The sequence below is a fragment of the Strix uralensis genome, chromosome 3 (assembly GCF_047716275.1).
Source record: "Strix uralensis isolate ZFMK-TIS-50842 chromosome 3, bStrUra1, whole genome shotgun sequence".
Lineage (NCBI taxonomy): Eukaryota > Metazoa > Chordata > Aves > Strigiformes > Strigidae > Strix > Strix uralensis.
This window is the reverse complement of record NC_133974.1, coordinates 89,639,746-89,667,424: the sequence shown is the minus strand read 5'-3', so window position 1 is coordinate 89,667,424 and position 27,679 is coordinate 89,639,746. Positions and strand designations below refer to the sequence as shown.

At 37.2% G+C, this 27,679-nt stretch overlaps 1 protein-coding gene and 1 long non-coding RNA gene across 4 annotated transcripts in view; one reads left to right on the top strand and one right to left on the bottom strand.

The window, feature by feature from the left end:
- SMYD3 (SET and MYND domain containing 3) overlaps positions 1–27,679 on the top strand; it is a 431,626-nt gene that overhangs the window by 334,104 nt on the left and 69,843 nt on the right. For all 3 annotated transcript variants that reach the window (XM_074863269.1, XM_074863271.1, XM_074863270.1), the window contains 3 exons: positions 9,543–9,610; positions 12,118–12,220; positions 20,524–20,634. In XM_074863269.1, the coding sequence (XP_074719370.1) occupies positions 9,543–9,610; positions 12,118–12,220; positions 20,524–20,634 (282 nt within the window). The remainder of the gene's footprint in view (positions 1–9,542; positions 9,611–12,117; positions 12,221–20,523; positions 20,635–27,679) is intronic.
- LOC141941107 (uncharacterized) lies at positions 1,002–27,385 on the bottom strand. Its single transcript, XR_012628222.1, has 3 exons — positions 27,327–27,385; positions 13,780–13,881; positions 1,002–1,192 (listed from the first exon to the last, which is right to left on the bottom strand). It is a non-coding gene; the product is annotated as an uncharacterized LOC141941107 (long non-coding RNA).

The following is a 27,679-nucleotide window of genomic DNA, read 5'->3' as shown; positions in this document are numbered from 1 at the left end:
TGTGAAAGGCATGTTCCTCTTAACTTGGTACCAACTATCCAGGCATTTCTGAATGCAGCAGGTTGTAACATCCAGAGCCTCTTCAAGCAAAATCCCCATCCTGGCCTACCAATGGGAAATGCAGCATTGAGATCCTCTGGTTTAGATCCTGGGTGCCAAATGCGGCCTGTGGATCCAAAGGAGTAGAGCAGGATTTTTTTTTTTTTTCTAACTTAACTCCCTGTCACTTCCCAATACAGTCAAATATAGTGCACAATGCTAGCAAATTGTCTTTGGTATTGTTAGATGTCGTTGACTGACTGTGGTTTATCATCAAGCAGGATCATCCAAAAATGTGACTAGCATTATGGGAATGAGAAAATGAATGGCAACAGCATGAAAGCTGTGCCTCACAGTAACTAAAATTGTATGTACTGTATTGAGACTAAACATGTCCAATGTTATGGAATTCCAAAAATTAAATTATTTCAAGTGTTCCCTGATCAGAGCAATGTTTGAAATAGCCCAAATAAATGGAGGTGTAGAAAAAGAAATTACTGGCTGGAAACCCTTGGGAAGTTGATTTTTCAGAGATACTAAGAATGCACAAATCCTATGGATAATCCAAGAACTCCTTGAATACTGAGTACTTGAGTTATACAGGCCTTCAAATTACTGCTTTAGCTTTAATTTTTTTCTGTGCATTGCATCACATCTTTATCTTAAATGTAACACTGTTCTATTTTGCCTTCAGAAGGAAGTGGAGTTTGACTTAGATTTTCTGCCTTACCGTATCCTACTATTTTCTGCTATGGTCATATTCACCCACCTGTGCCAGCACACCCGCTTATGATGCAATCAGTTTTCCCTTTCAGTCAGAAAGGGGTCTAAAACTGTGGTCTGGATTTAACCATTGCTTCAGTGCCTTTAATAGGCAGCTACCCTTTTTTTCCCAAAAGACCTTTCATTACAGCAATCAGCTGGGTATTTCAGTGTTTCAGGATTAAATACATAGTGGGCTTTTTGTTTCACAGTTTTACTTTGTCCTATTAAACTTCGAATTGCCACCTGGACTTAATATATTTGGTGAATATCAGCTGCTAGTCCACTCCTTTTCACTGGCCACAGGCAGCTCTAGCCTGTTTCATGCAGAACACCTCCTGTGGTACAGCAGTGTCCATCATCGTACCTGACCGCACTGTTCAGATGCTGTCTGTGGAAGGAAGGAGAAAGGGTGAGTTCAAAAGCATTTTGCAGGCATATGCTCATCAAGTGCTAAAAATCTTTAAAAGGACAGTATTTTATTTATGAAATTCTATGCTGGAATTTTGTGAAAAGCTTGAATAATTTTGAAATTATACTTTTGCCTCTAATTTAAATGACCTGCTCTCAGCAGATGTTTGATCTGCCAGCTACCTGCAAGAACATAGTGGATATTTCCGATTGCCTTACTGATTTCCAAAGGCCTTTAATGGGGAGAGAGGGGTTTAGACCATTGACAGTGATGGATTTACAAAAGGGTATGTCTGACCCACTGATTTTTAGAAGTAGTAATGTCACCCAGTTTGAATGATAGGAGTAGTTGAAAAATAAATTTTATCTAAATAAATACTTTTAAATTTTTTTTCTTAAATGATTTGATAAAAAAACAATACTTATTCCTTTTTATAAAACTGTATGTCAAAAGAAAAAGTAGTTTTTCTATAAGGAAAGGGCATAAGAAAAATGGAAGGAACTGGCAGTGATATCATTGTTCTTTGGGGCCTTGATGTGCAAACATTACAAGAGCCTGAGATTTTGTCTGGTTAATACAAGACAAAGCAGGTTGTAGTTAGCCTTGCTTTGCAGTGATCATGGATACATACAGGTTTACAGTGTTGTATGCTGGCGTGAGTGGTTTCTGTATTTTTTTTACCATACTAAGAAAAAAAAGGTCTTAGGTTCCGTTCTAAAACTCCCCAGTCATCTCTGGTTTAAGTTGTAACTCAAGTAGCAAAGTGAGACTAGAGCTGGTTCAAAAACCACATGCTACTTATGAAAAAATTATTAGAAAAAATGTGGGGTTTTTCTCAAAAAAATGCTTTGTACTTTTCTGAATTAAGCAAGATTAGGTTTTTTATTGCTCTTTTCAGAAGAATTTTCAAAATCAAACCTTTTATTTATGTTTGTTTAAGTTTTTAAGATCTAAAAATACTCATGCCACCATGTTTTTGAAGAGACATTTCTCTTTTTTGCTGTACTCTTTTTGAAATTTCCTCCTCTTCAAACATTCTCAGCTTTTGTCCTTTCAGAAATTTCCTGGTGGAAACAGTTTTAAAGAAATGGTATGAAAAAAGTTTTCATCTTCCCCTCACTTCCCCCATCCCTCCCTCCCCCACTAGAGAAGATATTTGTGGGCAATAGTTAAAGAATGAAAAAGAGAACAGGAAAGAAAGGCAAAAATCCACTAAGCCCAGCAGACCAAATCCAAAGACTTATGGTCGATGAACTTCAAGAGGTAAATATACTTGAAGGTCTAGCTCAACAAGCACCTCCAGAAGGAACAACAGTTATATTGCATCTGTGATAATAAAGTGGGCAAACCCTGAAACATTTAGGCTAGGTTTCATCTCACCTAATTTAGGCTGCTTAGCAATTATGAGTCTGGTATGAGGAAATCATCTGGGTAATGGAAGGAGATGACAGATAGTAATTTATTCCACCTGTATTACTAGCTGAAGTTATACAACTTTAATTCATTAATGTTTTGGTTTTGCCTATGTAATTTTCATACCAGCAACCATAGCTGAATCTCAGCCTAATTTTTCATATTAAGTCCAACCTTTTTTTTTTTTTTTTTTTTTTTAATATACCATTGCAAAGCAGATAAACAGCTGTCTGTAACAAAATAGCCAAGATAAATACAAAGTCAGTTAACCACTCCTGGATGCCCATGAAGTTTGATCTCATTCAATAAACAAGCAGTTTATTTTCAATAGGCAGGTATGCAGTGGCTATTGAAATCAAGTTAATAACTCTGCCCCATTTCACAGGAGTGGAGTTACCAGTAGGAAAATGAGGATGAAGAGAAGGATGTCATGCCTCTGCCCCACTCCAATGAATAATGCCAAATGCTGCAAGCATACTGTAATATGATCCATTAGCAGCTTTGCAGCTCCCTCTCTCCAGTTCTGCACCAGAAATAGATGCATTTCAGTTCTGTTCCAAAAAGCAGTAATAATAATAACATTTGCAGAGCTGAGTAAAAGCTAGAATTTCACCAAAGGGAACATGAGATTTGCTGACTGTTTTCAGAGGAGAAATTTGTGAAAAGGTTAGGACAGGTTGCACAAAACTTTTAATGGGAGTTCTACAAAACTTCAAGATATTTTGTTTTACCCAAAGAATGCAATATTTTTGCATGTTTCGGGCTTTATCTTTTCAGGTCTCAGGTTTGTAACTACACCTTGCGCAGACTTTAAAAAAAAGTGCCCATAGCAAACATAACATTTGTCCTAGTAATGATGGCTTTGACATTCTTAGTAATCAAATATGTTTGCTCCATAGCTAAATATTTTTGTTTGAAAGATTGGAGAAGTATGTGTGGGGTTAAGAAGAGAGGAGCTAATTTGCCATGACCTATTTTCATTCCATTCCAGTCAAAATTGCACCACTTAGCTGAGTACTAAAAAGGGATGCCTGAAGCACACTTGCATTAAATCATCTGTTAATGTCAGGCCAAATTTCTGCTTTGCTGCCTTCTAGGTGGTGACAGCTCTCTGCAAGGGATACCTGTGTTCTGCATACTCATCAGAAACTTTTATGTGCTAGGATAGCAAAAAAGGCCTGAAAAATTGATAGTTATGAAGAGAGATCTCCAAAGACATAAGATGAAGAACTAAGAAAACAGTTGGAAATACACATCTTTGCTGTAACTAGCTCTGAAGTATTGGTAGTCTCTAATTCAGCCAAAACATTGTCATTTTGGCCCAAGAGATTAATAGGATGGATTATTATTGAAGTAAACTGAAATATTTGCATATTCACTCATGGTGTGAAAGAAATGTAACTTCTCCAAATTTCATGGTATTGCAGTGAAATTTGGCTTCTGAGGAACTATCACAAACAATTAACTACTTGTCCCCATTCCTTAGTCTGAAAATTTCAATAAGATAAAACTTTCCCAAAGCCATTCTAATATGTTTTGATGGAACAAAACACCCAAGAATCTTTTTTTTTCTCAGTTTATTTTGATCCTTTTGGTGTCTCTTTCATCTAGTTTTGGTTCTGTGGCTCCTGTGGAAGCCAGTAGGTAGGTCCTGAGCACAATGCAACACAGAATTGGATTCAAATTTCCTGATTTAGTAAAACATACAAGGGTGTATATATAAGCCACAAAGATCTAGTCTGCAAATCTGCCTTGTAACAGGTCTCCTTTCAGCACACCATTCTGGTAGCAGATGTCTTCCCACCTCATCCCCTTTCCTCTCTCCCGCTCCAATACCCTGTCCAGTGGACAGAGCTGAGGTTTCAGAGCAAGAAGCTCTGCCTGCATGGGAAGCCTGGGTGTCCTGGGCTGTGGCCATGAACAACAAGTGGAATACACTCAAAACAGGGGCTTGACAGGTCTGTCACTGCCATGGCATACTGTGCATTTACAGTTAAGCACTGTTGCCATGTTTAGCACTGTTGCTGTAGCGCTCCATGTGCCAAATGAAGTCATTAGCAGACTTGAGATCTGTCAACCATCTGTGCCTGGTATCTGTTCATCCTCCAGTGGGAAAGAGCTATCGGTACAGAGTTGTAGTGGGGTGTAGTGGTGCTAGAAGGTCTCTGGGGAATGTCTTGGTCATTTGAATTAGTATGCCACTCACATAGCATTTACTGCCCACCCCTTCCTCCTGAATAATGTTTGAGTCTCTTGAGAAGCCTGTTAACATGAGAACTGGTTACAGCATGTTTTGTTAAATATTTGCCAATGACCAGGAATACCCAGCCAGCTTTGGTGTGAATGAGAAACTTAATAATCCATGAAGGGTTTTTTAATATCTTTAATTTACATTACGTTGGGTTCATAAATTAGGGAAAAAAGTGTTAGTTATGGTTTTCTTCCTGGTGGTGGGTTAGAATACACCAGCTGTGACACACCATTTACAGAGATGGCTGGAGTCATTGTATATCAAAGCTGAAAATGATATTGACCCTACCAGTACAATTATACCCTTTGGTAATCCTTCTTGTGAGGGTTTCTTACGTGTGTTGTAAGAGCTGTCTCACTGTGCTGCAGTAACGTACAGGAACACGTCGAGACACAATGATCGATTATTAGTCCTAGTGTTTGTAATTTGATCTGTGCAGCAAGTGTTAGCCAATAATGATTTATTTTCTTTCTCTTACTCACTTATTGACATTTTTCATTGTCTTAGTGTCCAAAATCCCAAATCTGCAATGTCCTGCTATCAAGTCTGAGTCTGCTTTATCTAACCATGCAAATCCATAGTATAAAACAATATGAATGAGGTCTGAAAAGGAAAACAAATTCAAATCAGTATGTTGCCAAATTCAAGCCTTCATACCCTGTCACATGCAAACACCGAAATAAATCTTCAGGGCTGTCCACTAGACTGTGGGTCTGGCACAGACAGAGATTGCTCAGACAGTAGCTCTAGACATCTTGAGAACAGAAACCTCCTTACGGAGTAAATTTGCAGAGTTTTCATATGTCACTCAGAGAGGAAATAAAATTTAACAGATTTCAGTAATTTTGGTTTGCTGATAAAGTATGGCTGAGAATAATGGTCAGTCAGTAAAGTTGGTTTGCTCTCTGTGTGTTTACTAGGCTGGGATAGATTATGTCTTCTTCTTGGGTTATCTTACTGAGTACAGGATACCTCTCTAAAGCATGTGCAGTTTCTCAAAAGAACAAATTTTTCTAATTCAATCATCTTATATAATATTGTTTGTTGTTTGAAATAGCACTTCCTTTTAAATAAACTTGCAGGATTTATTGCCATGGAGCCAACTCAAACACTGAGAATTGATTCTTTAAATTGTTAGTGAAATGTATGGCCAGTCAGGCTATGATGATAAGCCTTGAGAGCTCTAGGATACTCCTAAGTAAGTTTTCCATTGCAGAGGTTTGAAAAGCCTGTGGCTCTCCCCCGAGAATTTTCCCTAGGTTCTCATGCTGGGAGATGTGTTATTTCAGAAATTTTAGAAATCGCAAGGAATTCGACTTCCCAACTTTGAAGTTCTGAAATATGTGGGCATTTTTCCTTATTTGTGGGCATAACAAACCCTGTGAGTACTCTGTTCTGTCTCTGGCTATGCAGTTTTAGTGCTGCGTAGCTGGATAGAGAGGAATTTTTAGAGGAATCAGAAGGGACAAGCTGAACAACAGCACAAATTAAATAACTGAAATAAATGATTCTGCAGGAGTTAAGATGACAAGGGCCATATCTTTGTGAGGAAGAACCCATTTCTTGAAGTGCCAGATTACTGAGAATTGTTTATTCTTTCTTATTTTTAAAATCTGGGATCACACAGAATCAGAACCTGATTGTAGTATAAGGAATAAGGTGGGTCACTTAAGACAGAAAAAAAGACAATACAAGGTGACTGTGAAACCTCAAAGAAATACTGTAATGCATGAGAAAGACGTTGTTTGTTTTGCCTTGGGTTTTTTTTCCCTAAAAGTGAAGTTAGTTCACCTCCAGTCCCAGTAGGTTTTGATCCATAAATTATTGCCTCAGGAACAAGCTGTTTACCTGTGCTTTCCTGCAGCAGTATTAGATACTCCAGATTTAGCTGTTATTTGAGCTACATCTGTGAATCCTGGGGAGCTAGGAAAATGGATTTTTATTCACATGTTCTGTAAAAGAAATGCCTTCTGCCTTTTGTTTGTTGGGAGGTGTGGTCTACAACATCAACTCTTTTGTGGACTTTAGGATTGAAATCTCAGAAATCCCCTTGGTAGGACTGATCTTTAACTCTGAGATTTAAAACCTCTTAAAAGTTTACATAAATAGAAATGTAGAGGAGATTCAGTATGTTTCAGAGACTTTATAATAAATCTAAAAGAAAACAAACAATCCCATCCTCAGTTGACAGACTATGGAGATTTCATATTTGACACCTGTTACCAGCTGCTACCTGTCTGTGAAAGATTGTAATTTTATCAGAATTTCTGACACTGTAAATGACGAGTTCTTCCTCCCACCACCACCATCTCAATTCCTCCCTCTTCACTTGCTGAGGACAGAAAACAGCCATAACAAAGGTTACTATCTGTAGTACACTTTATATGTGTATCACTGTTCTTTTTCATAGCTGAGTTTAAAAGGGGGGAAGATTGTCTTCTAGGTGGTTAATCAAACCTCAGAGCACCTGAAACTTCTTATGCCTTTGGTAGGATTGTGTGCAAAATCATGTAGCTCAAAATTCATGGGACCAGTTAGACTTCTGCCTGTGTTTACATACTTAAATACCTTTTTAGATCTGGCCCTGTGTACTTCAGATTCTCAGTCTCATATTTGAAGCTGCAAATAATTAGAAATTAGATGGTATTTCACTACCTCACTGGGATATTGCGATGCAACTGCATACTGTGAAAATATCTAAAATGGAGAGGTTAAAAAGTGCCTCACAGTGAACTACTCTTGAAAGAAGCTATTGATGTCTGACTCTCAGAGCATCCATTCATCTCACATTTTTCTTCACATATGTCCTGGTACAAAAAGGTAATGCATGTTTATGAAAAGGAAAAAATAAAATTATTGTGACTTCTGTGTGTAAAACTTTTCACAGAACAAAATAGAAACCTTTAATAGAAAATGATGAAACACTCTCTATAACTCTACAGTGATCAAAATTCAATATTGTTAATATAAACAGTTTTATGGTAATAATAGGAGATTTGCAAGGAAGAGGGATTCATTTATTTCAGAGATGTTTGACCTCTGCTACTTCATAATCCATTAGAGCTAAGGTCCACATAATCTGGCTTTCTTTCTCTTTTACCTGGAAGGCATTATTTTTTCAATAAATACAAAAATAAAGTCAATATTTTTAGAACCAGGATAATTGCCACTTTAAATGGACTAATCTTTGCTCAGAAGTTGTCTGACACTTATATCCAATGTCAGCAGGAAAGAAATAATTAAGATGTATGCTTTTGGTAATTGATCAGCAACATTTGAATGGGTTACATAAATAATAGACTAATCAAAGTATTGTCTAACCATTAAAAAAAACACATGCCCTACTGCATGTACATTTATTCAAATTAACATTGCTGCCAGAATTTATGAGAAATTTTGAAAGAGGATTTCATTTTCACCTTATGGTTAATGCTCTCATAAATAATAATTTGTGAATTTATAGGATAAGGTATCCTATTAAATTGTTCAGTGCACCTCTTTAAAACAGAGGTGTGCATTTACTGTTCTGGGCAATTACTCTATGGATAAAACTGCAAATTTCAGATCTCATTTTCATGTCTGCCAAATCCTACTCTAACTCATTTTCTGTTCTAATGAGAATTAATGATATTAATAATCTAATGTTATGCAGAAGAGTCTGGGGACTTTTCATGTATATGCAGTATCATGCAGTGTTTTTCTACATAAAGTATTTTATTAGTATCTCATTGATAACTAACTAACATTATCTAAAAAAAAAAATACAAATCCAGATATTCCAAAAAATTTCAGATATTTAAAAAATGCATTAGAAATCAGTTCTGGTCCTTGTTTAAGCCCATGAAAATGATATTTGCTAATCATTTACAAAGTGCTGATCTATCATTGAGTTGAACATGAAGAAACTTCAGTCTGATAGTTTGGGGCATGGCTATATCTACCTGCAAGCAACTTCCATTCTTCTCTACTCTTTTCTAAAATCACTTTAGCTTTGTATTGATTGTATGAGGGAGAAATACACTATCAAGCTGAATATCTGAGATTAAATGAAAGGTTATATTTCTCTTGAATGGTAATTTGAACGTGCTTTTTTGTAGGATCTTTTACATCCAAACCAAAATATGCGCAATGTGAAAGTTATGCTGTTGCACAGTCTTCATATTTCTTTATGCCCATTTAAGGTTGCCACAGTCAAGGCTGCTATTTACTTCAAAACTGTCCCATATATATTCTTTGGGCTCCACTAGTACTCATTAAAAAGTGCTGTGACAGCCCGGCTTCAGCAGAGTCCCTGCATGGAAATAACCACTCTTTTCATCAGCAGTCACTGTCATCTGCTATGGTGTCTCTGGGCTGAGCTTCTCAGTCTCTGTGTAGAGTGGCTTTTTTTTACCCCCCTCGACAAGAAAGTAGGGCCTCTGCATGTGTTTAACCCCACATTTTTGCAGAATACTAATATTTCTGCTTTTAATTGACTGCTGTTTTATAGGAGAGTGTGTCCCAGATGTGATTGCTGTAAAATGAAAGAGCACCAGTGTTGGGCTTGAATGTTTCTCATCCAATTACCAATTGCCCCTTCATTTTATTTTGAAAGTTTTTTTTCACTTGAGTGTGGGGTTTCCAAATGATTCTGGTAATCCTGGATTTTTTCCCTTGTTTTTACAGGTGACCTGTAACTGTTTCACCATCAGTAATGGAGAGATGCAGGATGTTGGTGTTGGCCTGTATCCCAGGTACTGTGGACACTGTTTCATTCACAGGCAAAATCTATGTTAGTTTTTTTCCTTTTCTCCTAGGTAGCTGTAAGGGCCATCAAAGCAGCAGGTAACATGTCTAAATGAGAAACTGGGAAATGCAAATAAATTAAACAAGAATAAAAATGTGATTGAGTTGAAAGCATTCTTAATAGTCCTGATTAGAGAGTTAAAACAGTTTAAATAAGATACGTATTTATATTTTATTTTTATGGAGATGGTAGTCTTTTCTAAGTAAGAATAAATCCTGACATAAAAGAATGTGTGACTGGGACTAGGAGAAGGAAACCAGTTCAACATTGCTTTAGAATACAGATATTAGCAGCCAGGAGACTTCTGAAAGGGCAATTAAAAGAAAAAGATTGAACACATTTATTAGTAAATTGACATAACTAAGAAACCAGTAAGGTGAAAAGATAAGCCCCTTGAGAGATGGATCTTACTATTTGAATTTCTTATTTGTATTAGGTAAGAAGTACGTACCAGAGAACATTTTGCCTTCATAGAATTACTTACCTGCAATTATTATGTGGAAAATTAGTATGTATAGTTCAAAATCATATTTTACCATCTCAATTTTTTGTTAATGTACGACTGAACTATGTTGTCAATATTTCAGTGGGCCTGTCACTGTTGTTTCTTTTTTCTACTAATGTCAAGTGTAAGATTTGACTAAGGACACTTATTATCTTGAGACCTGCATTGTGGTATAAGGGAAAGGTAGTTAGGAGGACATGGGAATTAGTATTATGAAAAGTACAGAACAGCCATTTGATTTCATAGTGGAATGGAAACAAATCCTTTCACATACTTGGGAAAAATGGAACATTATTTTGGAGCATTATTATTAGAAAAATATTTTATTTTGGTAGAAAAAGCCCCTGACTGCGAAGAAAGTGGCTATCTATGTTCTGTGATAATGCACTGCCAAGGGATGCAAGAGACTCATTCCCAAGTCAGTTCAGAGCAGTTTGAGTTTTGCCGTAGCAAATCACTCTGAGCTGGGAAAATTGTGAACTTATATCTGTGGTTCCCAAAAGCCTAGGTAAATGTCCTTCCAGATGAATTCATATGCTTCCAGATTAAATTGTCATCAAACCCACTAGTGTTTCCACAAGATGAAATTTGATTAAAAGTGCTTTGTTTAGTCTCATTAAGAGGTTGTATATTGTTGCATGGCTTGATATTTTTCACATCCCAATATATTTTAAAATAGATAAAAACCTGTGGTCCTCCTCTGCACCACCTTGCCAGCAGCTTTGGGAGTATGCCCAGTGATCTCACAATAAGTGAAATGGATACTCTCTCCTAGTGTACATTACTGGGTTCATGTGGAGATTAACCACAGATATCTTCTTATATAGACCAGAAAGGATATCAAAAGAGTCAGGTTCTTGTTGACAGCTCCTTTAAGAGTCAAGAACTGAATAAACATGGTTTGATGCAGGGCTTTAACCCTCGGCAACATACTCTATTTTGCCAAGGACAGTTGGGATTTTGAGTTGCTGAATCAGGCAGACAAGGAAAGCAAAGAGGCCACCAGGAGCTGGGTAAGCCAGAAATTCTCCTTCCAGCTTGATGATGCCAGAATTTTTCTTTCAATGGGTCATTCCCATAGGGGAAGAACCATCAGCCCCACTTCTGCAATGGGACTGATATTGGCCTGGCAAAGTCGGTTGTTTCTCAGCTAATGAAACATGGGCCTCAAAAGTACATAGCGGATGTTGTTGATGTTGTTCTTAACAGTAACAGTCTCCTTCAAAAAAGGCGGAAAGGCACGTCTGTGTCAGGAGATCCACCAGTGTGTGTCTCTGGGGGGTGGCAGCAGCTCCCCAATGAGCTCTGCTGCTTCAGCTGTCACATGCCACAAGAACAGAGGCTGAACCAAAATATGTGTAAAACAGAGTCAATGGCTGTATCTCTTCTTTCAACTCTGTACACCAAGTACTTTGGTTTTGGGACATAGTATACTCCATTTTCTGCTTGAGACGAAATACAGGTTGATTGCTGCTCCTTTGAGCTGCGATTCCACTGACGGTCAGGGTGACTGACAAGGTCACCGAGCTGAACCGAGCTGAAGCAGCAGAAATAAAACACAGTCCCAAGGTACTAACCTTTTGCTCTGAACTGTCCAGGTTGCCTTGTTCCCTGCTTGCCTGCCTTGTCCTTTCCCCTGAGTCAGGCCTCTCTTGGGAGTCAGGGGGAGGCCATTGTCTCCCTCCTGCCCCGAGTACAGAGGCAGAAACACGTGAAAAGATCCAGGCATGGCTCCTATTAGCAATGAATATCAATCTTCTAAGCATTAATTTTCCTCTCCTGACCAAGAGCAGCTGATTTACCAGGGATTTTATTTGTTTCGTAACTTAATTGCTTGATACTTCAGATGTAATCATGTTAGCTACTTTTAAATGATTAAATGGGAATGGCAGTGGAGGCTCCTCTGTAAAGTTCTTTCTCTCTTTCTCCCCCTCTACCACCCCTCACAGCATGTCTTTACTGAACCACAGCTGTGACCCGAACTGCGTGATTGTTTTTGAAGGATACCAGCTTTTACTTCGCTCTGTCCGAGAGATCCAGATTGGTGAAGAGGTAATTAACTTGTCCTCCCTTCCATCACAGACACCTGCAACGATGACATCTCCCTAAATAAATTCCAGACTGCAGGGCCACCAGCTTAATATTTTGATGATATATTGATGCCACTTTCTAGCACATAGCTATCAGAGGGAAAATGATAAATAGAATCATCTCTTCACACTGCCTGGGCCCCATAATCATTACTTCTCATAAATCACTAGCAGTCTTGATAAATTCTTGTTCATCCTGTCCTCCTCTAGGCACTTCATTTTGTTTGTATTTGAACATCTTTACCCTGATGGAAGCACTTACAATACTTCTGGGTGGAATGCAGCGTTCACTAAGTCATTGCAGCAATAAGCATTTGTCAGGCTGCAACCATACTGTTGTAGTAAAACTTTCATTGACAGTGGAAGTAGCAAGACAAAGTTTGTTTTCTTGTACATTTCACTAGAAAATACTTAAAAACACCCCTTTCAAGAGATTTCTGATTTGATCTAAGGTATTCTCGTCTTTGTTTTTATGACAGTATTTGTATTACTTTGAAAACAGTAATTTGTGGCTAGGTAAGCATGTCAAAGTAAACATCTTTTGCAGCAATACAATATTGAATTTGCTTAGTAAGGCCTGCGAAGACGTGTGTATATATGTAACTTTGCATGCACCAATAACCTATGCAGTCCTAGCTGTTGGTCATTTCAAAATCATGACCTAATGTAAATACGGTTCATGTCCGTGCTTCAAACACTGGGAAGATCAAGGGCATACATATTCTAATTTAGAAGTAGTATCTCTTTTTCTCCCTATGAAGTGTATTCTTTTTTAATGTATCCTTTCTCTAAGATAGTAGGCCATCAACTTTCCTCTTGGCTTCCCAGTTCACCAAGATGGGTTGTTTATTTAAAAGTACAGTAGATTTTATGTTTTCCTATGATGCATTTGGGTTAATAATTAGAGTTCTAAATTCTGAAGCTATCTTATTTTTATGTATGTGGATGTATTTTTCTAGGTAAATTTCATAAAGCAATTCTTTGTAACAAGCAGCTTTTACAGAGTGGAAGAGGCCCTCAGGTGGCCCTGGGTGGTTCTGGAGTGAGAAGTGAGGTAGAATTCCCTTGTGGGTATGACCACTGTGCAGACTGTGCTACAATTGTGAAGGTATGACCCAAATTTTAGACTTAGTGGTCTGTAACCCACAGAAGTCTCTAGGTTAATATCAGTGATGAAACAGATATGGTGTAAATTACAAGTCACTTGTAAGGCAATCAGGAAATAAATATGTGTTACAAAGCAGGACATGTAAGACCAGTTTGTTTGCAGTGACATTGGCAGCTGTATGAATACAGGTGTTAAAATGACTGCACCTTATGTGGGCATATTATATTTTCTAAAAAACTTTGCCTCCAATGAGGCAGTAAAATAAAGACAGAAATTTCCAAAGAGCTCAGGTTCTGGTGTCTCTGTTGCAGCTACTGCTTCTAGTTTTGGTACTGAATGGAAAACTTGCCTTAAGGAACATGTAAGGTTTTATATATATATACTGTGTTAAACCAGGTGCCCTCTTGACTTACCTGGAAATAAAACTCTCACTCTGAGGTACTTGCTCCTTTGTATAAGGACGAAAATGGGCAAAAGTGAGAAAGTAAAGATACAAAGTGAACATTAGTTTAGATCTGTTATGGGAAGAGGAAGGAAAAGAAAATTATTATGAGAGTATGCACAAGTCATCAGTTTAATATTAATTTTCAACACCCAATTACTTTCGCTCTTACACAACTGCTACTGCTTTTCATTTTGTGTTCTGCATGGTAGCTTTGGTAGAACTTCTTTCCACACTGCCTTACTGCTTGCCTGCAGCAGGGTCAGCTCAGTTTTTTTAATAGCCATGTACTGAATTTACACACTTATGTGCATGAAGCTACATTACCTGTTAGGAGCCAAGTTTTTACTTATATTACTGAGGTCATGATCTGAGCTAATGGGAGAGAAAATACATGTTAGGGAGGAATCTGATTGGGTTTTCTGAATAGAGTGCTCTCAAGTGTAAGATGAACATTGTTTCCAGTCATGAGGCAACAAAAAAACTTAAATAATTATAAGCAGTAGAAAACTTGCCTTATCCTGTTCAAACTTACACTAGATTTAGACAGAACGAGATCCGCTATGTAATAATTAATAGAAAGTAAAAAAGCACGAAGGCTTGTTAGAAACGAGAAGCTAAGTAGCAAGTCAAGCTCAGGTAAGTAGAAGAGGACTATGGCTTTACTATCCATACAGGAACAAACTTGATAGGGCTTCTGGACACTTGCCAGGAAAGTATCAACCACTGCAATGTGTTCACTAGGCCAGTGAGAAGTAAAAGTATTTTTGCACTTTTGTAGTGCTTTCTATCAGAGGACACTACAATTGACTCATGTTAAGGAGTTGTTGACCACCTATAATCACAGGGGAAACAGCGACACAGGGGACTGAGGTGGCTGGCCACTGTGGTCTTCTCACAATTATGTAAAGGGGGAGGCACCAGTAGACCTGATTTTGATTGTAAACCAGAAGAAGAGAGATTATTACATTGGATGTAGCCTCTGCAGTGTGATGCAGATTTATTTGGGTATAACATTTATGCTCCAACCACACTTTAGAGTGCTTATGCTACACTAACTGTGTTTATCAAGTCAGTGATAAAAAGCATGCAAGACTATGAGAATCTCAAAAAGTTTTTATGCCCTAATAGAAGTTGTTTTAGTTCAGCTTTAGTCTCATGTCTAGGCAGATTTTGTTGGCTTTGCATGGTTTTGACAGGAAGGCATGTGGCATTTAGTGGTTTTTAACTGAATTTTGGTTTTGGGCTTTGAAATTTGTTCAAATCCTAAGGCTACAAGGTATCTCAGGCAGTAGAAAATCAGGACTCCTGAGGCAGAAAATGTTTGCCTGAATCCTTATAGAATGAAAGTGCTAAATTTGATGGTGCTGTATATTTGGAAAACTAATCACTCCTAAAATCATATGCAAAAATTGTAGCCATCTATAGGTCTTTTTTGTGGCAAAGGCAGTGTTGCCAGTCCTGAAGCACTAAGAAATCATGAGTCATGAATGTTACTTTTTTTGTAGGCATTGAAAGAAGGGATTCATGTATAATTGCATGGTTTCCCAAGTTGAAACTTTAAGAAAACAATCATAATAAATACTGAGAGTTGGCAAGATGGAGAAGTGTCTGATCCTTAAATTTTGCTTCGGTAACTAGCATTTATCCTCAGGTATATTATTTGGGTTTTATACTAATGTGGTTCTGTGGAATTGCATGCTCTTTGAGGGCAGAAAGTTACTATTTTAAACAAAACCATACCACATTCCCATTGGCTTTTGCCAATGAATGCTTTAGTTGATGTTCAAAGTAACATAGTTAATTTCTATCATTATATAACTTAGTCTGTTTAAATTACATTTATAATCCTCATTAAATGTAGAATTTTTAAAGTGAAAATTTGGCTCTGATAGGAAACTTCCTTCAAGCTTGGTAGCTTTTTTTCTTCCCCATCCTTGCTCTGACTCTGTTATAATTCATTTAAGGTGGTATGGGTCTATGCAAATACCCCAAATTCTAGTGCTTGACCAGCTGGTAGTGTTCACCACTAAATTTAAGTGTTTTCTGTCCTGCAACTGGCATAAAGGAAATGAAACACATAGGAGGCAGAGGAGAGGACAAAAGAAGTGAAAGGAGGACAAGGCTTGGGAGCAACTGGTGATCTCCACGCATAGACTGGGTGTCGAGGTGGCTAGAAAGGGTCTCCTAACACTCTGTAGACTCTACTCTGTACCAGGTTTTTGAGCATAATTGAATCTAATAGCAGGAAGAAAGAAATAATAGATTTTTGTGGGGATATTATTGTACATGTCCCTATTTAAAAGACTAGACAATTTTCTAAAACTTCCTTCCAGCAGCTCAAAACTAATTATAACACCTTTTTGCTCCTCAAGATAATGTTAGTTGTAGTGCTGACTATCACAGCTTTTATAACTTTAGGTGATGTTACTTTGACAGTATATAAAGATTACCTTTTCTTACACTTTCTTCTTTGCAAAAATGAAGTATTGCAAAGAAAGGTAAGATATGGGGAAGGATTATAAGAAAGCAAAAATTATTCACCTAGAGATCACTGGGGCTCCTTCAGTGACAGCATATCAGCTAATTTACTTTCTCAAAAAGACAGGCAGCCTGCTCTGAAGAGGTCTTCATCATTTCCCTACCCTTAAATAACCACTTTAAACAGCATCAAGACGTGTGCTGTAATTTCAATTGACTTTTTGTTAATTACTGTGTCTACCGGGTGTTTTGCAGGCAGACATGAGCTCATTTTGCCTATTTTATAATCAGAAGTTGTGTAGCTATGGTTAGTTCAGTGTATGGCTCAACTCAATTAGTCCTGCTGAGAGACAGGGTGTATTAGCTGAGCTCCAAAATGGGTGCATGGCTTCTCATCAGCTTCAGAGTTCAGTTAATGCAAATTTGTATCTTTCTGCAAAAAGTCACATAACAAACCACACTCTTACTGAGCAACTGACTTTTAAAATCAATTCTAAATACAAATCATAGATTCCAACCAAGATATGTAATATTTCTGTTATTATAATTCTATGAGAAGAAGTTTTATATCTGTGTATGTTTTACACATTACATTTTGTCACATCACATTTTTTGAAACCAGATTTTTTCTTGAATTAGAAGGCATTTAGATCATATATGCCCAAACTCTGTGTCAGGAACAGATTTCTATACACACCCTCCCTAAGATCCTGAGACCCGTGATTGCAAAAACAAGAGTGCTCACTTATTTTCCCTGCTGTTTGCATTAAAATAATTGATTTTAAATTTCTACAGAATCCTCTCTCTAGAAATTTTGTAGCTTATAGTCTGTTACAAAAAAACAGATATAAAGTCCAGTGCTGCATGGCAGTACTGGAAAATTGTATATCCCCCTCACTTGGCAGATGAACATGAGAAACTAACCACCATACCCATGGTTAAAGAACTTCTGTGTCAGAGTGAGAAGCAGGGCTCAGACAGTGCTGCATTTCTAAGGAGAAAGTCTTGAGAGTCAATAAGTCTCATGGCTGTTAATAATTCCCTGCCTTCATAAATGTTATTTAATATATATTCTCCAGTTCGGGGGAAAAGATTTACTGCATTCTTTATAAGCGATGCAATAAAGAGGCAAGCTTTGGTCAGCTGAAATAATGTTTTAATTAATACCATACATCCCTCATGCAAATACCATTAAGACAACCTTTGATAAATGGGCATATTTCCTACATATGTACAAGTTAAATGAGCCTTGCTTCTAATGAAGGGATCCAAAATTAAAACAAGTGTAGGAGAGAGACTTGAATACAGAATTTTTATGTTTAAACGATTAAATGATTAGTATAGACTTAGTCACCATTAGGTTGGTCATGTTTCTAAATATTCTAATTACATTTTCCCACTCAGTCTGCCAGCTACAAACACTTTTTCAGTTATGGATTTTTGCTGGCAGGACTGGGAATTTGAACTTGGGCCTCTGACAGCAAGAGAAACCCTAAGTTGTTAAAACACTAAAAGGAGGTTTCAATGTGATGAAGCCTCTTGTCCTTCTCCTTCTGCCCCATCATATGCTCTAATCCAGAGCAGGTTGGTATGTGACTGTTCATATCTGTAACTGCTTGGTAACCTCTGAAAAAGAAATTACTGGTTTCAAACTTGTTCCTACTTCTAAGGTTTCTGCAACATGAATGAAAAAAAATGCTAAAAATGAAAAAAAAAAAAAAAAAAAAGAGGAAAAGGGATGAAGCCTGTAGGCTGAAGATAGATAAAGCATGTTCAATGTTGGCTATCTCTTTGTTTTGCAGTATTTGAACTGAACCCTGCCTAATGATGGGTCCAACAGTAATGATAAGATTTAAACCATTGTCTTAAGTATTTTGGCATAGACTAATCTCACATGAATGATTTTTCCTAGAAGATTCCTGCTGTCTTATACTGTGCCTGATCTTGATTAAATCCCTTTTATTGCTGAGTGCCACCTGAACCTAAGGCCCAGCAGGACATGGGTCAAAGCAGTGATGTTTATGCAGAGAATAAGAGGCAGGGAACAAGCCATTGTGTGGAATGATTTTGACAGAAAACACTTGTGAGTTACAAGGAGACATGAAGATCAGAGACTTGTGATGGGAGAGGGAAGGTGGGCTTGGAATGGCTGAAGAATGAGGTTAGGACTATAGCTTGACTGAAAACTGCTTTATGGGAAGGAAGGGAGACAAATCTTCCTTACCACACCAGAGAGGATGCAGAGTAGGACCAGCTGGGGAAAGAAACAAAGACAAAGGTGGTGGGGTCACTGAAGATGATTAAGAAAATAGATTAGGGCAACAAGGTCTGTTAACTTGGGAGAGTAAGAGTGTTGGTGATGAAATGTGGGGAAAAGATGTAAGATGAGGCATGCAAGGGAGGCAGAAGAGCAGATCCAGGACTGGCAGTTTGATGAAATCAGCCTATTGTACCAAGAATGGCTATGTAAGAAGTTAGAACTGAGGGCTGGAAATAAGGTTCAGATAACCAGGTGTGGAGAATAAGACTGTAAAATGATACTCATGTCCAGGGTTGGAGAAGATAGAAAATGAGAAGAGGGACAGATTGGAGACAATGTGGCAAAAGAGACCGATCTTGAGAGAAAAGAGTGGAAGAGAAATAGGCAAAATAATTTCCATCCATTCACTGCAGAAAGCTCAGAGGGAAGCCTACAGCTCCTTGTGTAAATGGTTAGTACAGACTGTTCTGCTGTAAACCAACAGTGGTGAAGCTAATCCCTTCTCTGCTCAGACATGCACAAGCTGGGACAGAACAACATTATATAGAATGCAAAACCTGGCAAAGTTCTCACACTTTCTAATTTTTTATTATCTGTAGAACATTAATTTATCTCTTTCATTAATTATACTATTTATCTTCAATTATGAGACCATATTTATTTTTTTCCTCAGACTTTCTGCTTATGATCATTTTAAATGCTTGACTTTGCCATCTCAATAGTCTTCTTTTAATACAGTCCTCCTTCAATATATAATCAAATTATACTGTAATAATAAATGAAAAAAATCAGGCATTGTTTTATATGCTTGTTAATTGCTTGTTTAATTAGAATGCTAACTGATTTGCAAAATACAGGTTCTGACAATGGATTTCATAGTCATTACTACAAATTGGTCAGGTTTTCCTGTAATTTCTTTGAGTGGACTCTCATGATTTAACTGAGAACCATGTGAAAATTCTCCCAATTAGTTGAAGTGTCTAGGCTCGGGATGAAATAATGTGACCTGATTTTTTTAGCTCTGACCTCTCTGGAGTGTTTCAAAGTGTGTTGGGTGGATAGTGTAATCACTCAATAGCATGTACGACTCAATGCTGGTTTGAGCTGGGCTGTTATTTTGTTATATTCTTTCCCTTATCATTAGTTTGTACCTGTGCAGCACTTTAAACATTTGAAGAACTCTATGAATGGTTAGCCCTGTAAAATTTCTTCTGGCAGGCGTCAAAGTGAACAAACTACAGACTTCTCTGTAGTTCATTGGAATTCACTCTGTACAGCATGAGTTGAAAATGGCACAAATTTCAGCATTTTCTTTTATCATTTTAATAAATTTTCTTGTCAATAGTTTCAACAACTTTGACTGCAGTGCTTTTGCGCTTCCCTGTTTACAAAGGAAACATCACAGACATACTGAAGATGGGTATGATAGAAGAGGAGCTTTCCTCAGGCTCAAACATATATTTGCAAGAAAGCAGGGGCTTCCCTGAGATTGCATTTTTGGAGACAGTTGGATGTTGTATAACACCAGTGCTAAATATGCACTTAAGCTTTAAACTAGACAGAAAATGAGATTTCATGCACAGGGAATTCAGATACTGAGCTTTTTTTCACTCTCTCTTCTGTCTCTTTTCTCTCTCTTGATCTCTCTTCTCTCTCTCCTTTCTTTTTTCTTTTTCTTCCAAATGAGAATGAAAAGTTGAAATAGTGATATTTTGTGGGAGTTTAATAATTTCAAACAATATTGATCTGGAAATGTGAAAAAGTGATCCTCCATGGAAATTATTTTTGGCTTTCTTTTTTCGCCCTTTATAAAAGCAGTCAATTTCTTCTAGGAAATTATCTGTTAAGATAAAATTTTATTTTATGCTGGAAAAATGTAGTATCCAAAAATGTTACCTTAGCTATACATACACTGAATATGGAATTTTTGTAAAATATTATACTAACTCTGGTTTTGTATGTTACTGCACACAGCTCACCATCAGCTATATTGAATCACTGATGCCCACCAGTGAACGCCAAAAGCAACTGATGCGCCAGTACTGCTTTGAATGTGACTGTCTTCTCTGCCAGAATCAAGAAAAGGTAGGTTAAGTGAAGAAATTCCTTGCCAATGAAACTGAATTTTCCAAGGCCTGTCAGCAGCTTCCCTTCCTTTACATAATGATTATCTTTTGCTACCAATTGAATAGCCAGAATAGAGAAGAAAATGACCTCTGCCCTCAGTGCTGTTTATGTTGCTGTGAAAGACAACCGTGAAGGAAAGAAAAGCAGGAAATGTTGACAACATGATAAGAAGAATTTCTTGCTAAAACATGCATTGTTCATAAAGCTAGGGCCACTTTCAGTTTCAAGATGTGGTTCAGATAATTTTGAGATTCAGGGACCTTTGAACATGAGAGTTAACATAACTTTAAGCTGAAAGGAAAGGATTTTTTTTTTCTATTCAAAAGAATAATCTTGGAACTTTAACTGAAGCCACTTGTCTGATGCTACAGGAAAGCTGTGCTTATCCTCGTAATAATGTTAAATTAATTCTGAGAAACATCTGCATCAATAATTTTCAAGAACTACCAGACATATTCAGCAGTTGTTAGAGAGAATGGTGAACCTCCTTGGATGACTGTAGTTTTATGCTCTCTTTCACAAGTTCTTGGAGTAGCAGGTCAGTAGTTGTAGATAAAATTTTGTTCAGCGTGATCTTTTACTAGGGTTCAGCCTAGCTTGATTTAATTATATTCCGTGTTGCTTCATATTTGAATAGCCTGGCCAAAATAATTTTGGCTCCAAGCCTGATGAGAGATCAAATGGAATATGCAAAATGATAATGGCTTCATAGCAGTTTTTGCACTTTATCTCGCTAGTTATATGTAAACTTGTTCTTATTTTCACAAATGCCTGTTTTGGGCGAGTCACGCGCCATAGCTAAATGTGTTCCCAGTAGATTAGAAATGGTAAGAAAGGTATTGATGAAAAAGTGATTCCAAGGAGCATGATATGATTCATTAAATAATTGTTGTACAGCAAAAAATTTAAAAAAGCCCAAAGTTTAAGCTCTCCATTGGGTAGAACAGTTGTATGTGTGTAGATTTGTCCAAGCCAAAGTAGACCCATTGAACACATAATGTATCCTTTGTTTCATCAGCAAGCAGTTCAAAAAAGAGAACACAGTAAAGTTTCAGGCTTATGACATAATGCTAAATTACTTCCTGTCCATGTGCAAAAGTTGTTGGCATTCTGTGCCTGATAAAGATTGCTGCAGTGCTACTCAGAAGCAGTGAAAGGAAGTGAAGATCTCTTTTTGTCTTTTTTTTAAAGATATTCACTCAAGTGCCGTGAAATCTTAGATTAGTTTTGGGGAATAGCAGTGAGAAAAATAAGCAGGCTAAAGAGTCTTTAAGGATCGCTTAACAGTGTGTGAAAGAGTAGACAAGTAGTGTAAAGACCATTCAGTATGTGAAATGTTCTAAGAAACAAGATCCACAGGCTGGAGTACACTTTACTGTAAGAGTCAACATACAACATCAAAAAATACTGTAGTGAAATTATATGTGCATATATTGCTGAAAACAAGAGTCTCATACATAAGTTAAAATTAATTATTTTTTCTCTGAAATTTTTAACTGTGGTTTGAGTTCATATTCTATAGATCTTTTTTGCCCATTGGCAAAATTCCCTGTGGGGATGATATTGCAAAATGTTTGGAAAGTTCTTTGTGACTGCATTCTGAAATTCTGTAGTTTCCTCATTGTCACCATGTAAAGATGTCTGTGAAGGTCTAGGAACCTCATGTCAGCTTTGTCTGTTGCTGTCTATGAAGACGACATTTTTATCCTTAGCTTCAGTCTAGGATGATTAGATATAATCTGCAGCAGTCCTTATAGTACTGCTTTTCGTTTCTCTGTGACAGGTTTTATAAATACAACTGTTTACATGACTAACTTGGAAACAGATTTTTTTTTTTTTCCCATTGATCTCAGTCACTGTTGGTAAGCTGAGAGGCATGTAACACTGCAGCTACAGTAGGAGATATTATCTTTGAAAATTCTGCATTTTTAAATTACAGAATGGCTGGATTTAGATGCTTAAAAGTCATGAGTTGGCAAAATTATTCAGCAATATCTCTGCTGAAATATCCCTGCTACTGAGACAAATTTCCAAGACATCTTGGAAAATTTTTAAAGGAAAGTCTTTGTCAACAGAATAGGTAACAGCTGCAACTTCAGGTCATCAAGGGTGGCAGATTCAGCATTGTGATTCAATAAATATAATCAGCTAACAGTAAATTCCCATATTACAACATTGTTTTGCAAATACAATGGTTTAGTCAATAGCAGTACATCTCATAAATCTTTGTTATAGGTGAAAATGCAAATTCCAGTTTGGCAAAGAAATGATTTATGCCTTCAAGTAAGTTCTTGGGTGTTGAGGATTTTTTTCAGTTGTCATCTCAAGAAAAAACCTAGAATGCTTTTTCTAGCAAATAAAGATCATAGCTTCTTGTTACTCACGAATTCCAGTCTTGCTGAGTGTGCCTGCCAGCTCCTGAGCACATACTAGGGACCAGTGCAAGCAGACAAATCACTCTTGAGATGTACACATCAATCTACAGTAAAGCTATAAGTCAAGTCATTTCCACTGTAATTTTTATTCTACATTTTTTGTAATGTTTTAAAAGTGATCCTGAGAGTCCTGTGGGAAATACACATTAAAGTTTATATGAAGGGCATATAAACCTTATACGTATTAGTACTGAGTTACATGTATGCTTATTTATTCATATTTATGAAAATACTTTGCAGGTTTCTTATCAATGAAATTCACGTCTCCTGCTATATTTTCAAAAGACTTGTTCATTTAGTCTTATATACCCAAGTGAAGAAATATCAAGTTTCTGTTCTCAAGTCAGTTAGTTACTTCGTAAATGACCTTGAGTAAATCATTTTAGTCAAAAGAAACCTTTGTGTTTTCTAAGACCCTGCCCTTATTTTTCATAGTTGATGAGAAGCTACTGTTTTAATTGGAGCTGAACAGATTTTTGACTAGAAGCCAGATCAGTCTGTCTAAATCAGGGACCATTTTTGGGAATGTTCTGTGAAGCTTTGTTTTGCTCAGTTTCCCCAAATGCAGCATGAAGATGGCAATTCGTACTTCTCCTGAGTATTCTGATGTTCAAAGGATAATAAATAATCTATATGAGCAAATAACAGATTTAGCCTACAACGTGCTACTAATTTCTCCTAACTTTAGTTAGGCATCTAATCCAAGCCAGTTTTTAGCCTCCCTCCATACCCAAATAAAAGGCAAGCAGCTCATTCATACTGTCTTGCAGTAAAAATCTATGAAAACTGGAGTGGTTATAAGAGTTTAAAGGAATGCCTTCAAGTAGATACACACACTTTAGATAGATAAAGTTGGGTGAGATAAATTATGCTGCTCCATGAAGCATATACAGACACAAAATCAAGAATCACATGATTACATTTCTGTGCTAGCTGACATGGATAGCAGAGTACAGTTACAACAATGTAGGTTTCAGCACACTGACATCCAGGTTGTTGGTAAAATTTTATGCAGATCACTTCAAGGATTTGTCTCTGGCTGCTACTGTAGACAAATGTTTCTTACAGCCAGTTCCACTGCTTCATCACTGTTATTTTGCTAAAATTGATTAAACTTTGATAGTGGTTACATCATACTACAATCACACAGTTTAGCTATGCATACAAACAAGAGTAGTGTGTCAAAGTGCTCTTTTGCCATTCTAGGTTACGTGATTCTGCAAGGACTTCTTCTGATATTTCAGGTCTCTGGTGAACTATGATTTAAGAGGCAACTTATCTATGAAGAAATAGTATTTCTCATTTACTGTAATATTTCATGTCATAGGTATATAAAACAGCAAAATTCACTCCAACATCAACAATGGCTTTAAAATTCACAGTCACTTGGTCTTTTTAGCTAGATATGGCAACTTCATACAGCATAAGAATTTTCTCTAAACACTGCCTAAGTATACACAGTTCACTTGCACAGTTGTCTAGATCTGAGACTGTAATATGGCAAAGGCTGCATTTTCAAGTATACTGAAACGGACTGCAGTCCAACCACAGGGACCCTGTTGAAGTTGTTGAAGTTGAGCACCAACTTCAGCTGCTGCACACTAGCACACTCAGTGTGAGCAGACACAGCCCTAGACCAAACGGAGAGGTCCATGGCTGTGCAGTCACAATTACATTGTGAGAGCAAACGTTCCTCACTGGTCACTGCTCATGAAAGGACTTCAGAGTGAATCTCTGCTTGCTATACCGTAGTAGTTTTTTATCTGCCTTTTCAACAGTTAGCACAATGATGAAATAATCTGGGTGCATAGCTGTCATCAAGGATGAGAAAATCTGGAGGCAAACAGTGGCAAGTAGCTGGATCGGTGGATCTCAAATAATTTTTGCTTCCTGGGCCTCAGTGTCAGATGCATTTTGATTCTAAGAGGTGATACCATAATGCTGGCCAGACTCTTTTAGCAACTGGTCAAGCAACCTGGCTGCTGATTTGACAAGGGAAGAGTAGCAAGTGCTAACACATCAGTGTAAACTGTTTAAAATAAGATTAAGGTGAACCTTTTGGCAGTACAGTTACTACTAAATTAAATGGCACTAGCTACAAATCTAAACAATACTTTTAATTGATTTTGGCCCAAGTTGAAAAAAAAAATCAGTAACTAAAAGAGGTGGAAAAAACCCATGTGTTTCTAAAAGTCACTCAGAATATTTCCTGACTGTCAGTACTTTAAGTTATTGCTACTGTAATGTCTTCAGTTCATTGAATCTCTGACAGCTTTATACATTATTATTTGCTCCATTTTAAGATCAATCTCCACTGTAATTCGGAAATGTGTGCCTTCCTAAAAGCTGAACTCTTGGCAACGTATTACCATTCCAGCACATAAAAGTCCCTTACATTAATTATAATTAAAGATAGGATTACGTTGATGACAAACATTTTAAATGGAGAGCAGTTTTTTCCACAGTCAAGAGCCAGAGTATTGTTCATGTTCTACATTTTCAGCCAAGGATTTCAGGGAGATTTGTGCTTATAGAATCACTTCGTTATGAGTTGTCTTTCTCCTTTGGAGCCAGGATTTAATATTTTAGTCTAGCTTGGTTTTTGGAAGGCTTTTATTTATTACAAGGTCAAAAGCAATGGGTTTGAAGCTGAGTAATTTTTATATTTGGCCAGTATTTGATAGTTGCCAAAGCTAATAATAACCTGATGCCAGTAAGTACGTTATTCCTTTAATCAGTGTATTGCTTTGCTTAGTTCTTTTATTGTATCTTGAGTTTTGTTAGAGAACATCACAAGTCCAGTTTACAACTCAAGGACTTTCAAAATTAGGTCACCTGAACAGGAGCCAAGCCATCTACATCTACATAAAAATGTCACCTGCAATTCTTTAGTGGCTATTGCACTTCCATACATACACCAGCTCTTTTATAAAGAAACACTGAGTAAGGTCCTGAACATACTAGAAGTTTTGACATTCTTTTCCTATCCTAGGAAACAACACTACAGTAGTTTAGGAATATCACCAAATGTGAATGGTCCTTTGTGTAAGTTGATCAAATTTGTTGCTATAGCATATGTCCATGGTTGATTTGCCTCACCAAGGTTTCTGAGAGATAATTGAATATGGCCAAGGATAGAATTTACATAACGTTTTCACCTTTGATTGTCATGTCTGGTGTCAGCAATACCATTGAGGAACATATGCTTAAATCACAGAGGCATTGCTATATGAAAAATATTATTATTGACTGTTGTTTTCAATTAACATGTAAAGGCTTCACGTAAGATCACTGTGCTGGTGTTAGTACAAAAATAACACCCCTCCTTCAGGGAACATATATTTAGGGCACAGGAAATACAAAATTAGATGTTAAGAAGTGCCTTTTTAAATTGCTGAATTGTCAAGTTCCAGAAATTTGTGTCCCAGTTTCCCCAATATTTATTTATTTTCAAGTTTCCAAAGTACAATGTGAAAGATGAGCTCTCCAAATTAATTCAAAAAATGAACCCTGGGAAGCAAGGATTAAATAGGATTGATGAAAACAAGTCTATTCATACAGCTAACTGAACATAAAACCCCTTGATCAAAGCAAAGAATAAAGGAGGAGCATCTGTATCTCTAGTCATGATTCTAAGGTACTTGCTAAGTACTAAGGTACTAAGGGTGTGTTTAAAAAAAAATTATCAGGCCTTTGTTCCAACAAAATACTGATTTAATCCCTTTCCTATCAAAAGATAGAGTTTGCAATAATGTATTTTAGAAATTGTCTGTTCATTCCTCATCTTTTTTTTACTGTTTTGCCACTAGAAATGCCTTTGAAACAAGCCAGAGCTCAGTCATATTTCACCCGCCTATCCTTTCAGTCCAATGTTAGTATAACCAGTACCTACAAAAGCCAGTGACAGTCATTAGCAGCCCACTGGGGCACAATGCTGATTCTTTCCATAGGTGGTTGGCTCATTAACAGTTCCTTCTTTCTGGCAAGATATTTGGTAGTGACATAAACCCTGGATTGGTTCCTGAAATCCAACAGTCAGTCTGATTCTTCTGTTCCCCTCTTGGGATATATTTCCAAACAGCCAAAGACAGAAGGCTTTTGTTTTGTTTCTAGTGCCAAAAATGACACTAAAAAGCAAGGCAACCACTTCTAATTTCTGGGCTCTCTTGTTCATTATCAAAGGCATCATCTCTTCAGCTTCTTAGCATTTCTTACCTGACTTCTGAGGCTTCTTCCATCTTTCAGTATTGTAATTTTTTCCCATCAAAGGGCAGTCCCACTGACAGTGACAAGTGGACTGTGATCATTTTTCCATGACAACTTACCTCTCCCAGTTGCTTCAGCACTGCCTCAGTGTGCTCTGGTCACAACTGGGCAGCAGTCAGCTGGAGCTTACTTGGGTTGTTGAAGGTCACAGAAAAGATACTGCTGTTCTTATAAATAGACATGAGTTCAGAGCTCTATGCAGACTCCGTGCTTGTTCAGGGGATCCTTAATAGGGAAACCTGTATCAATTTGGTCTAACAAGTTCATATTTGGAGCCAACATAGGAGTTGGAGTGTGGCACT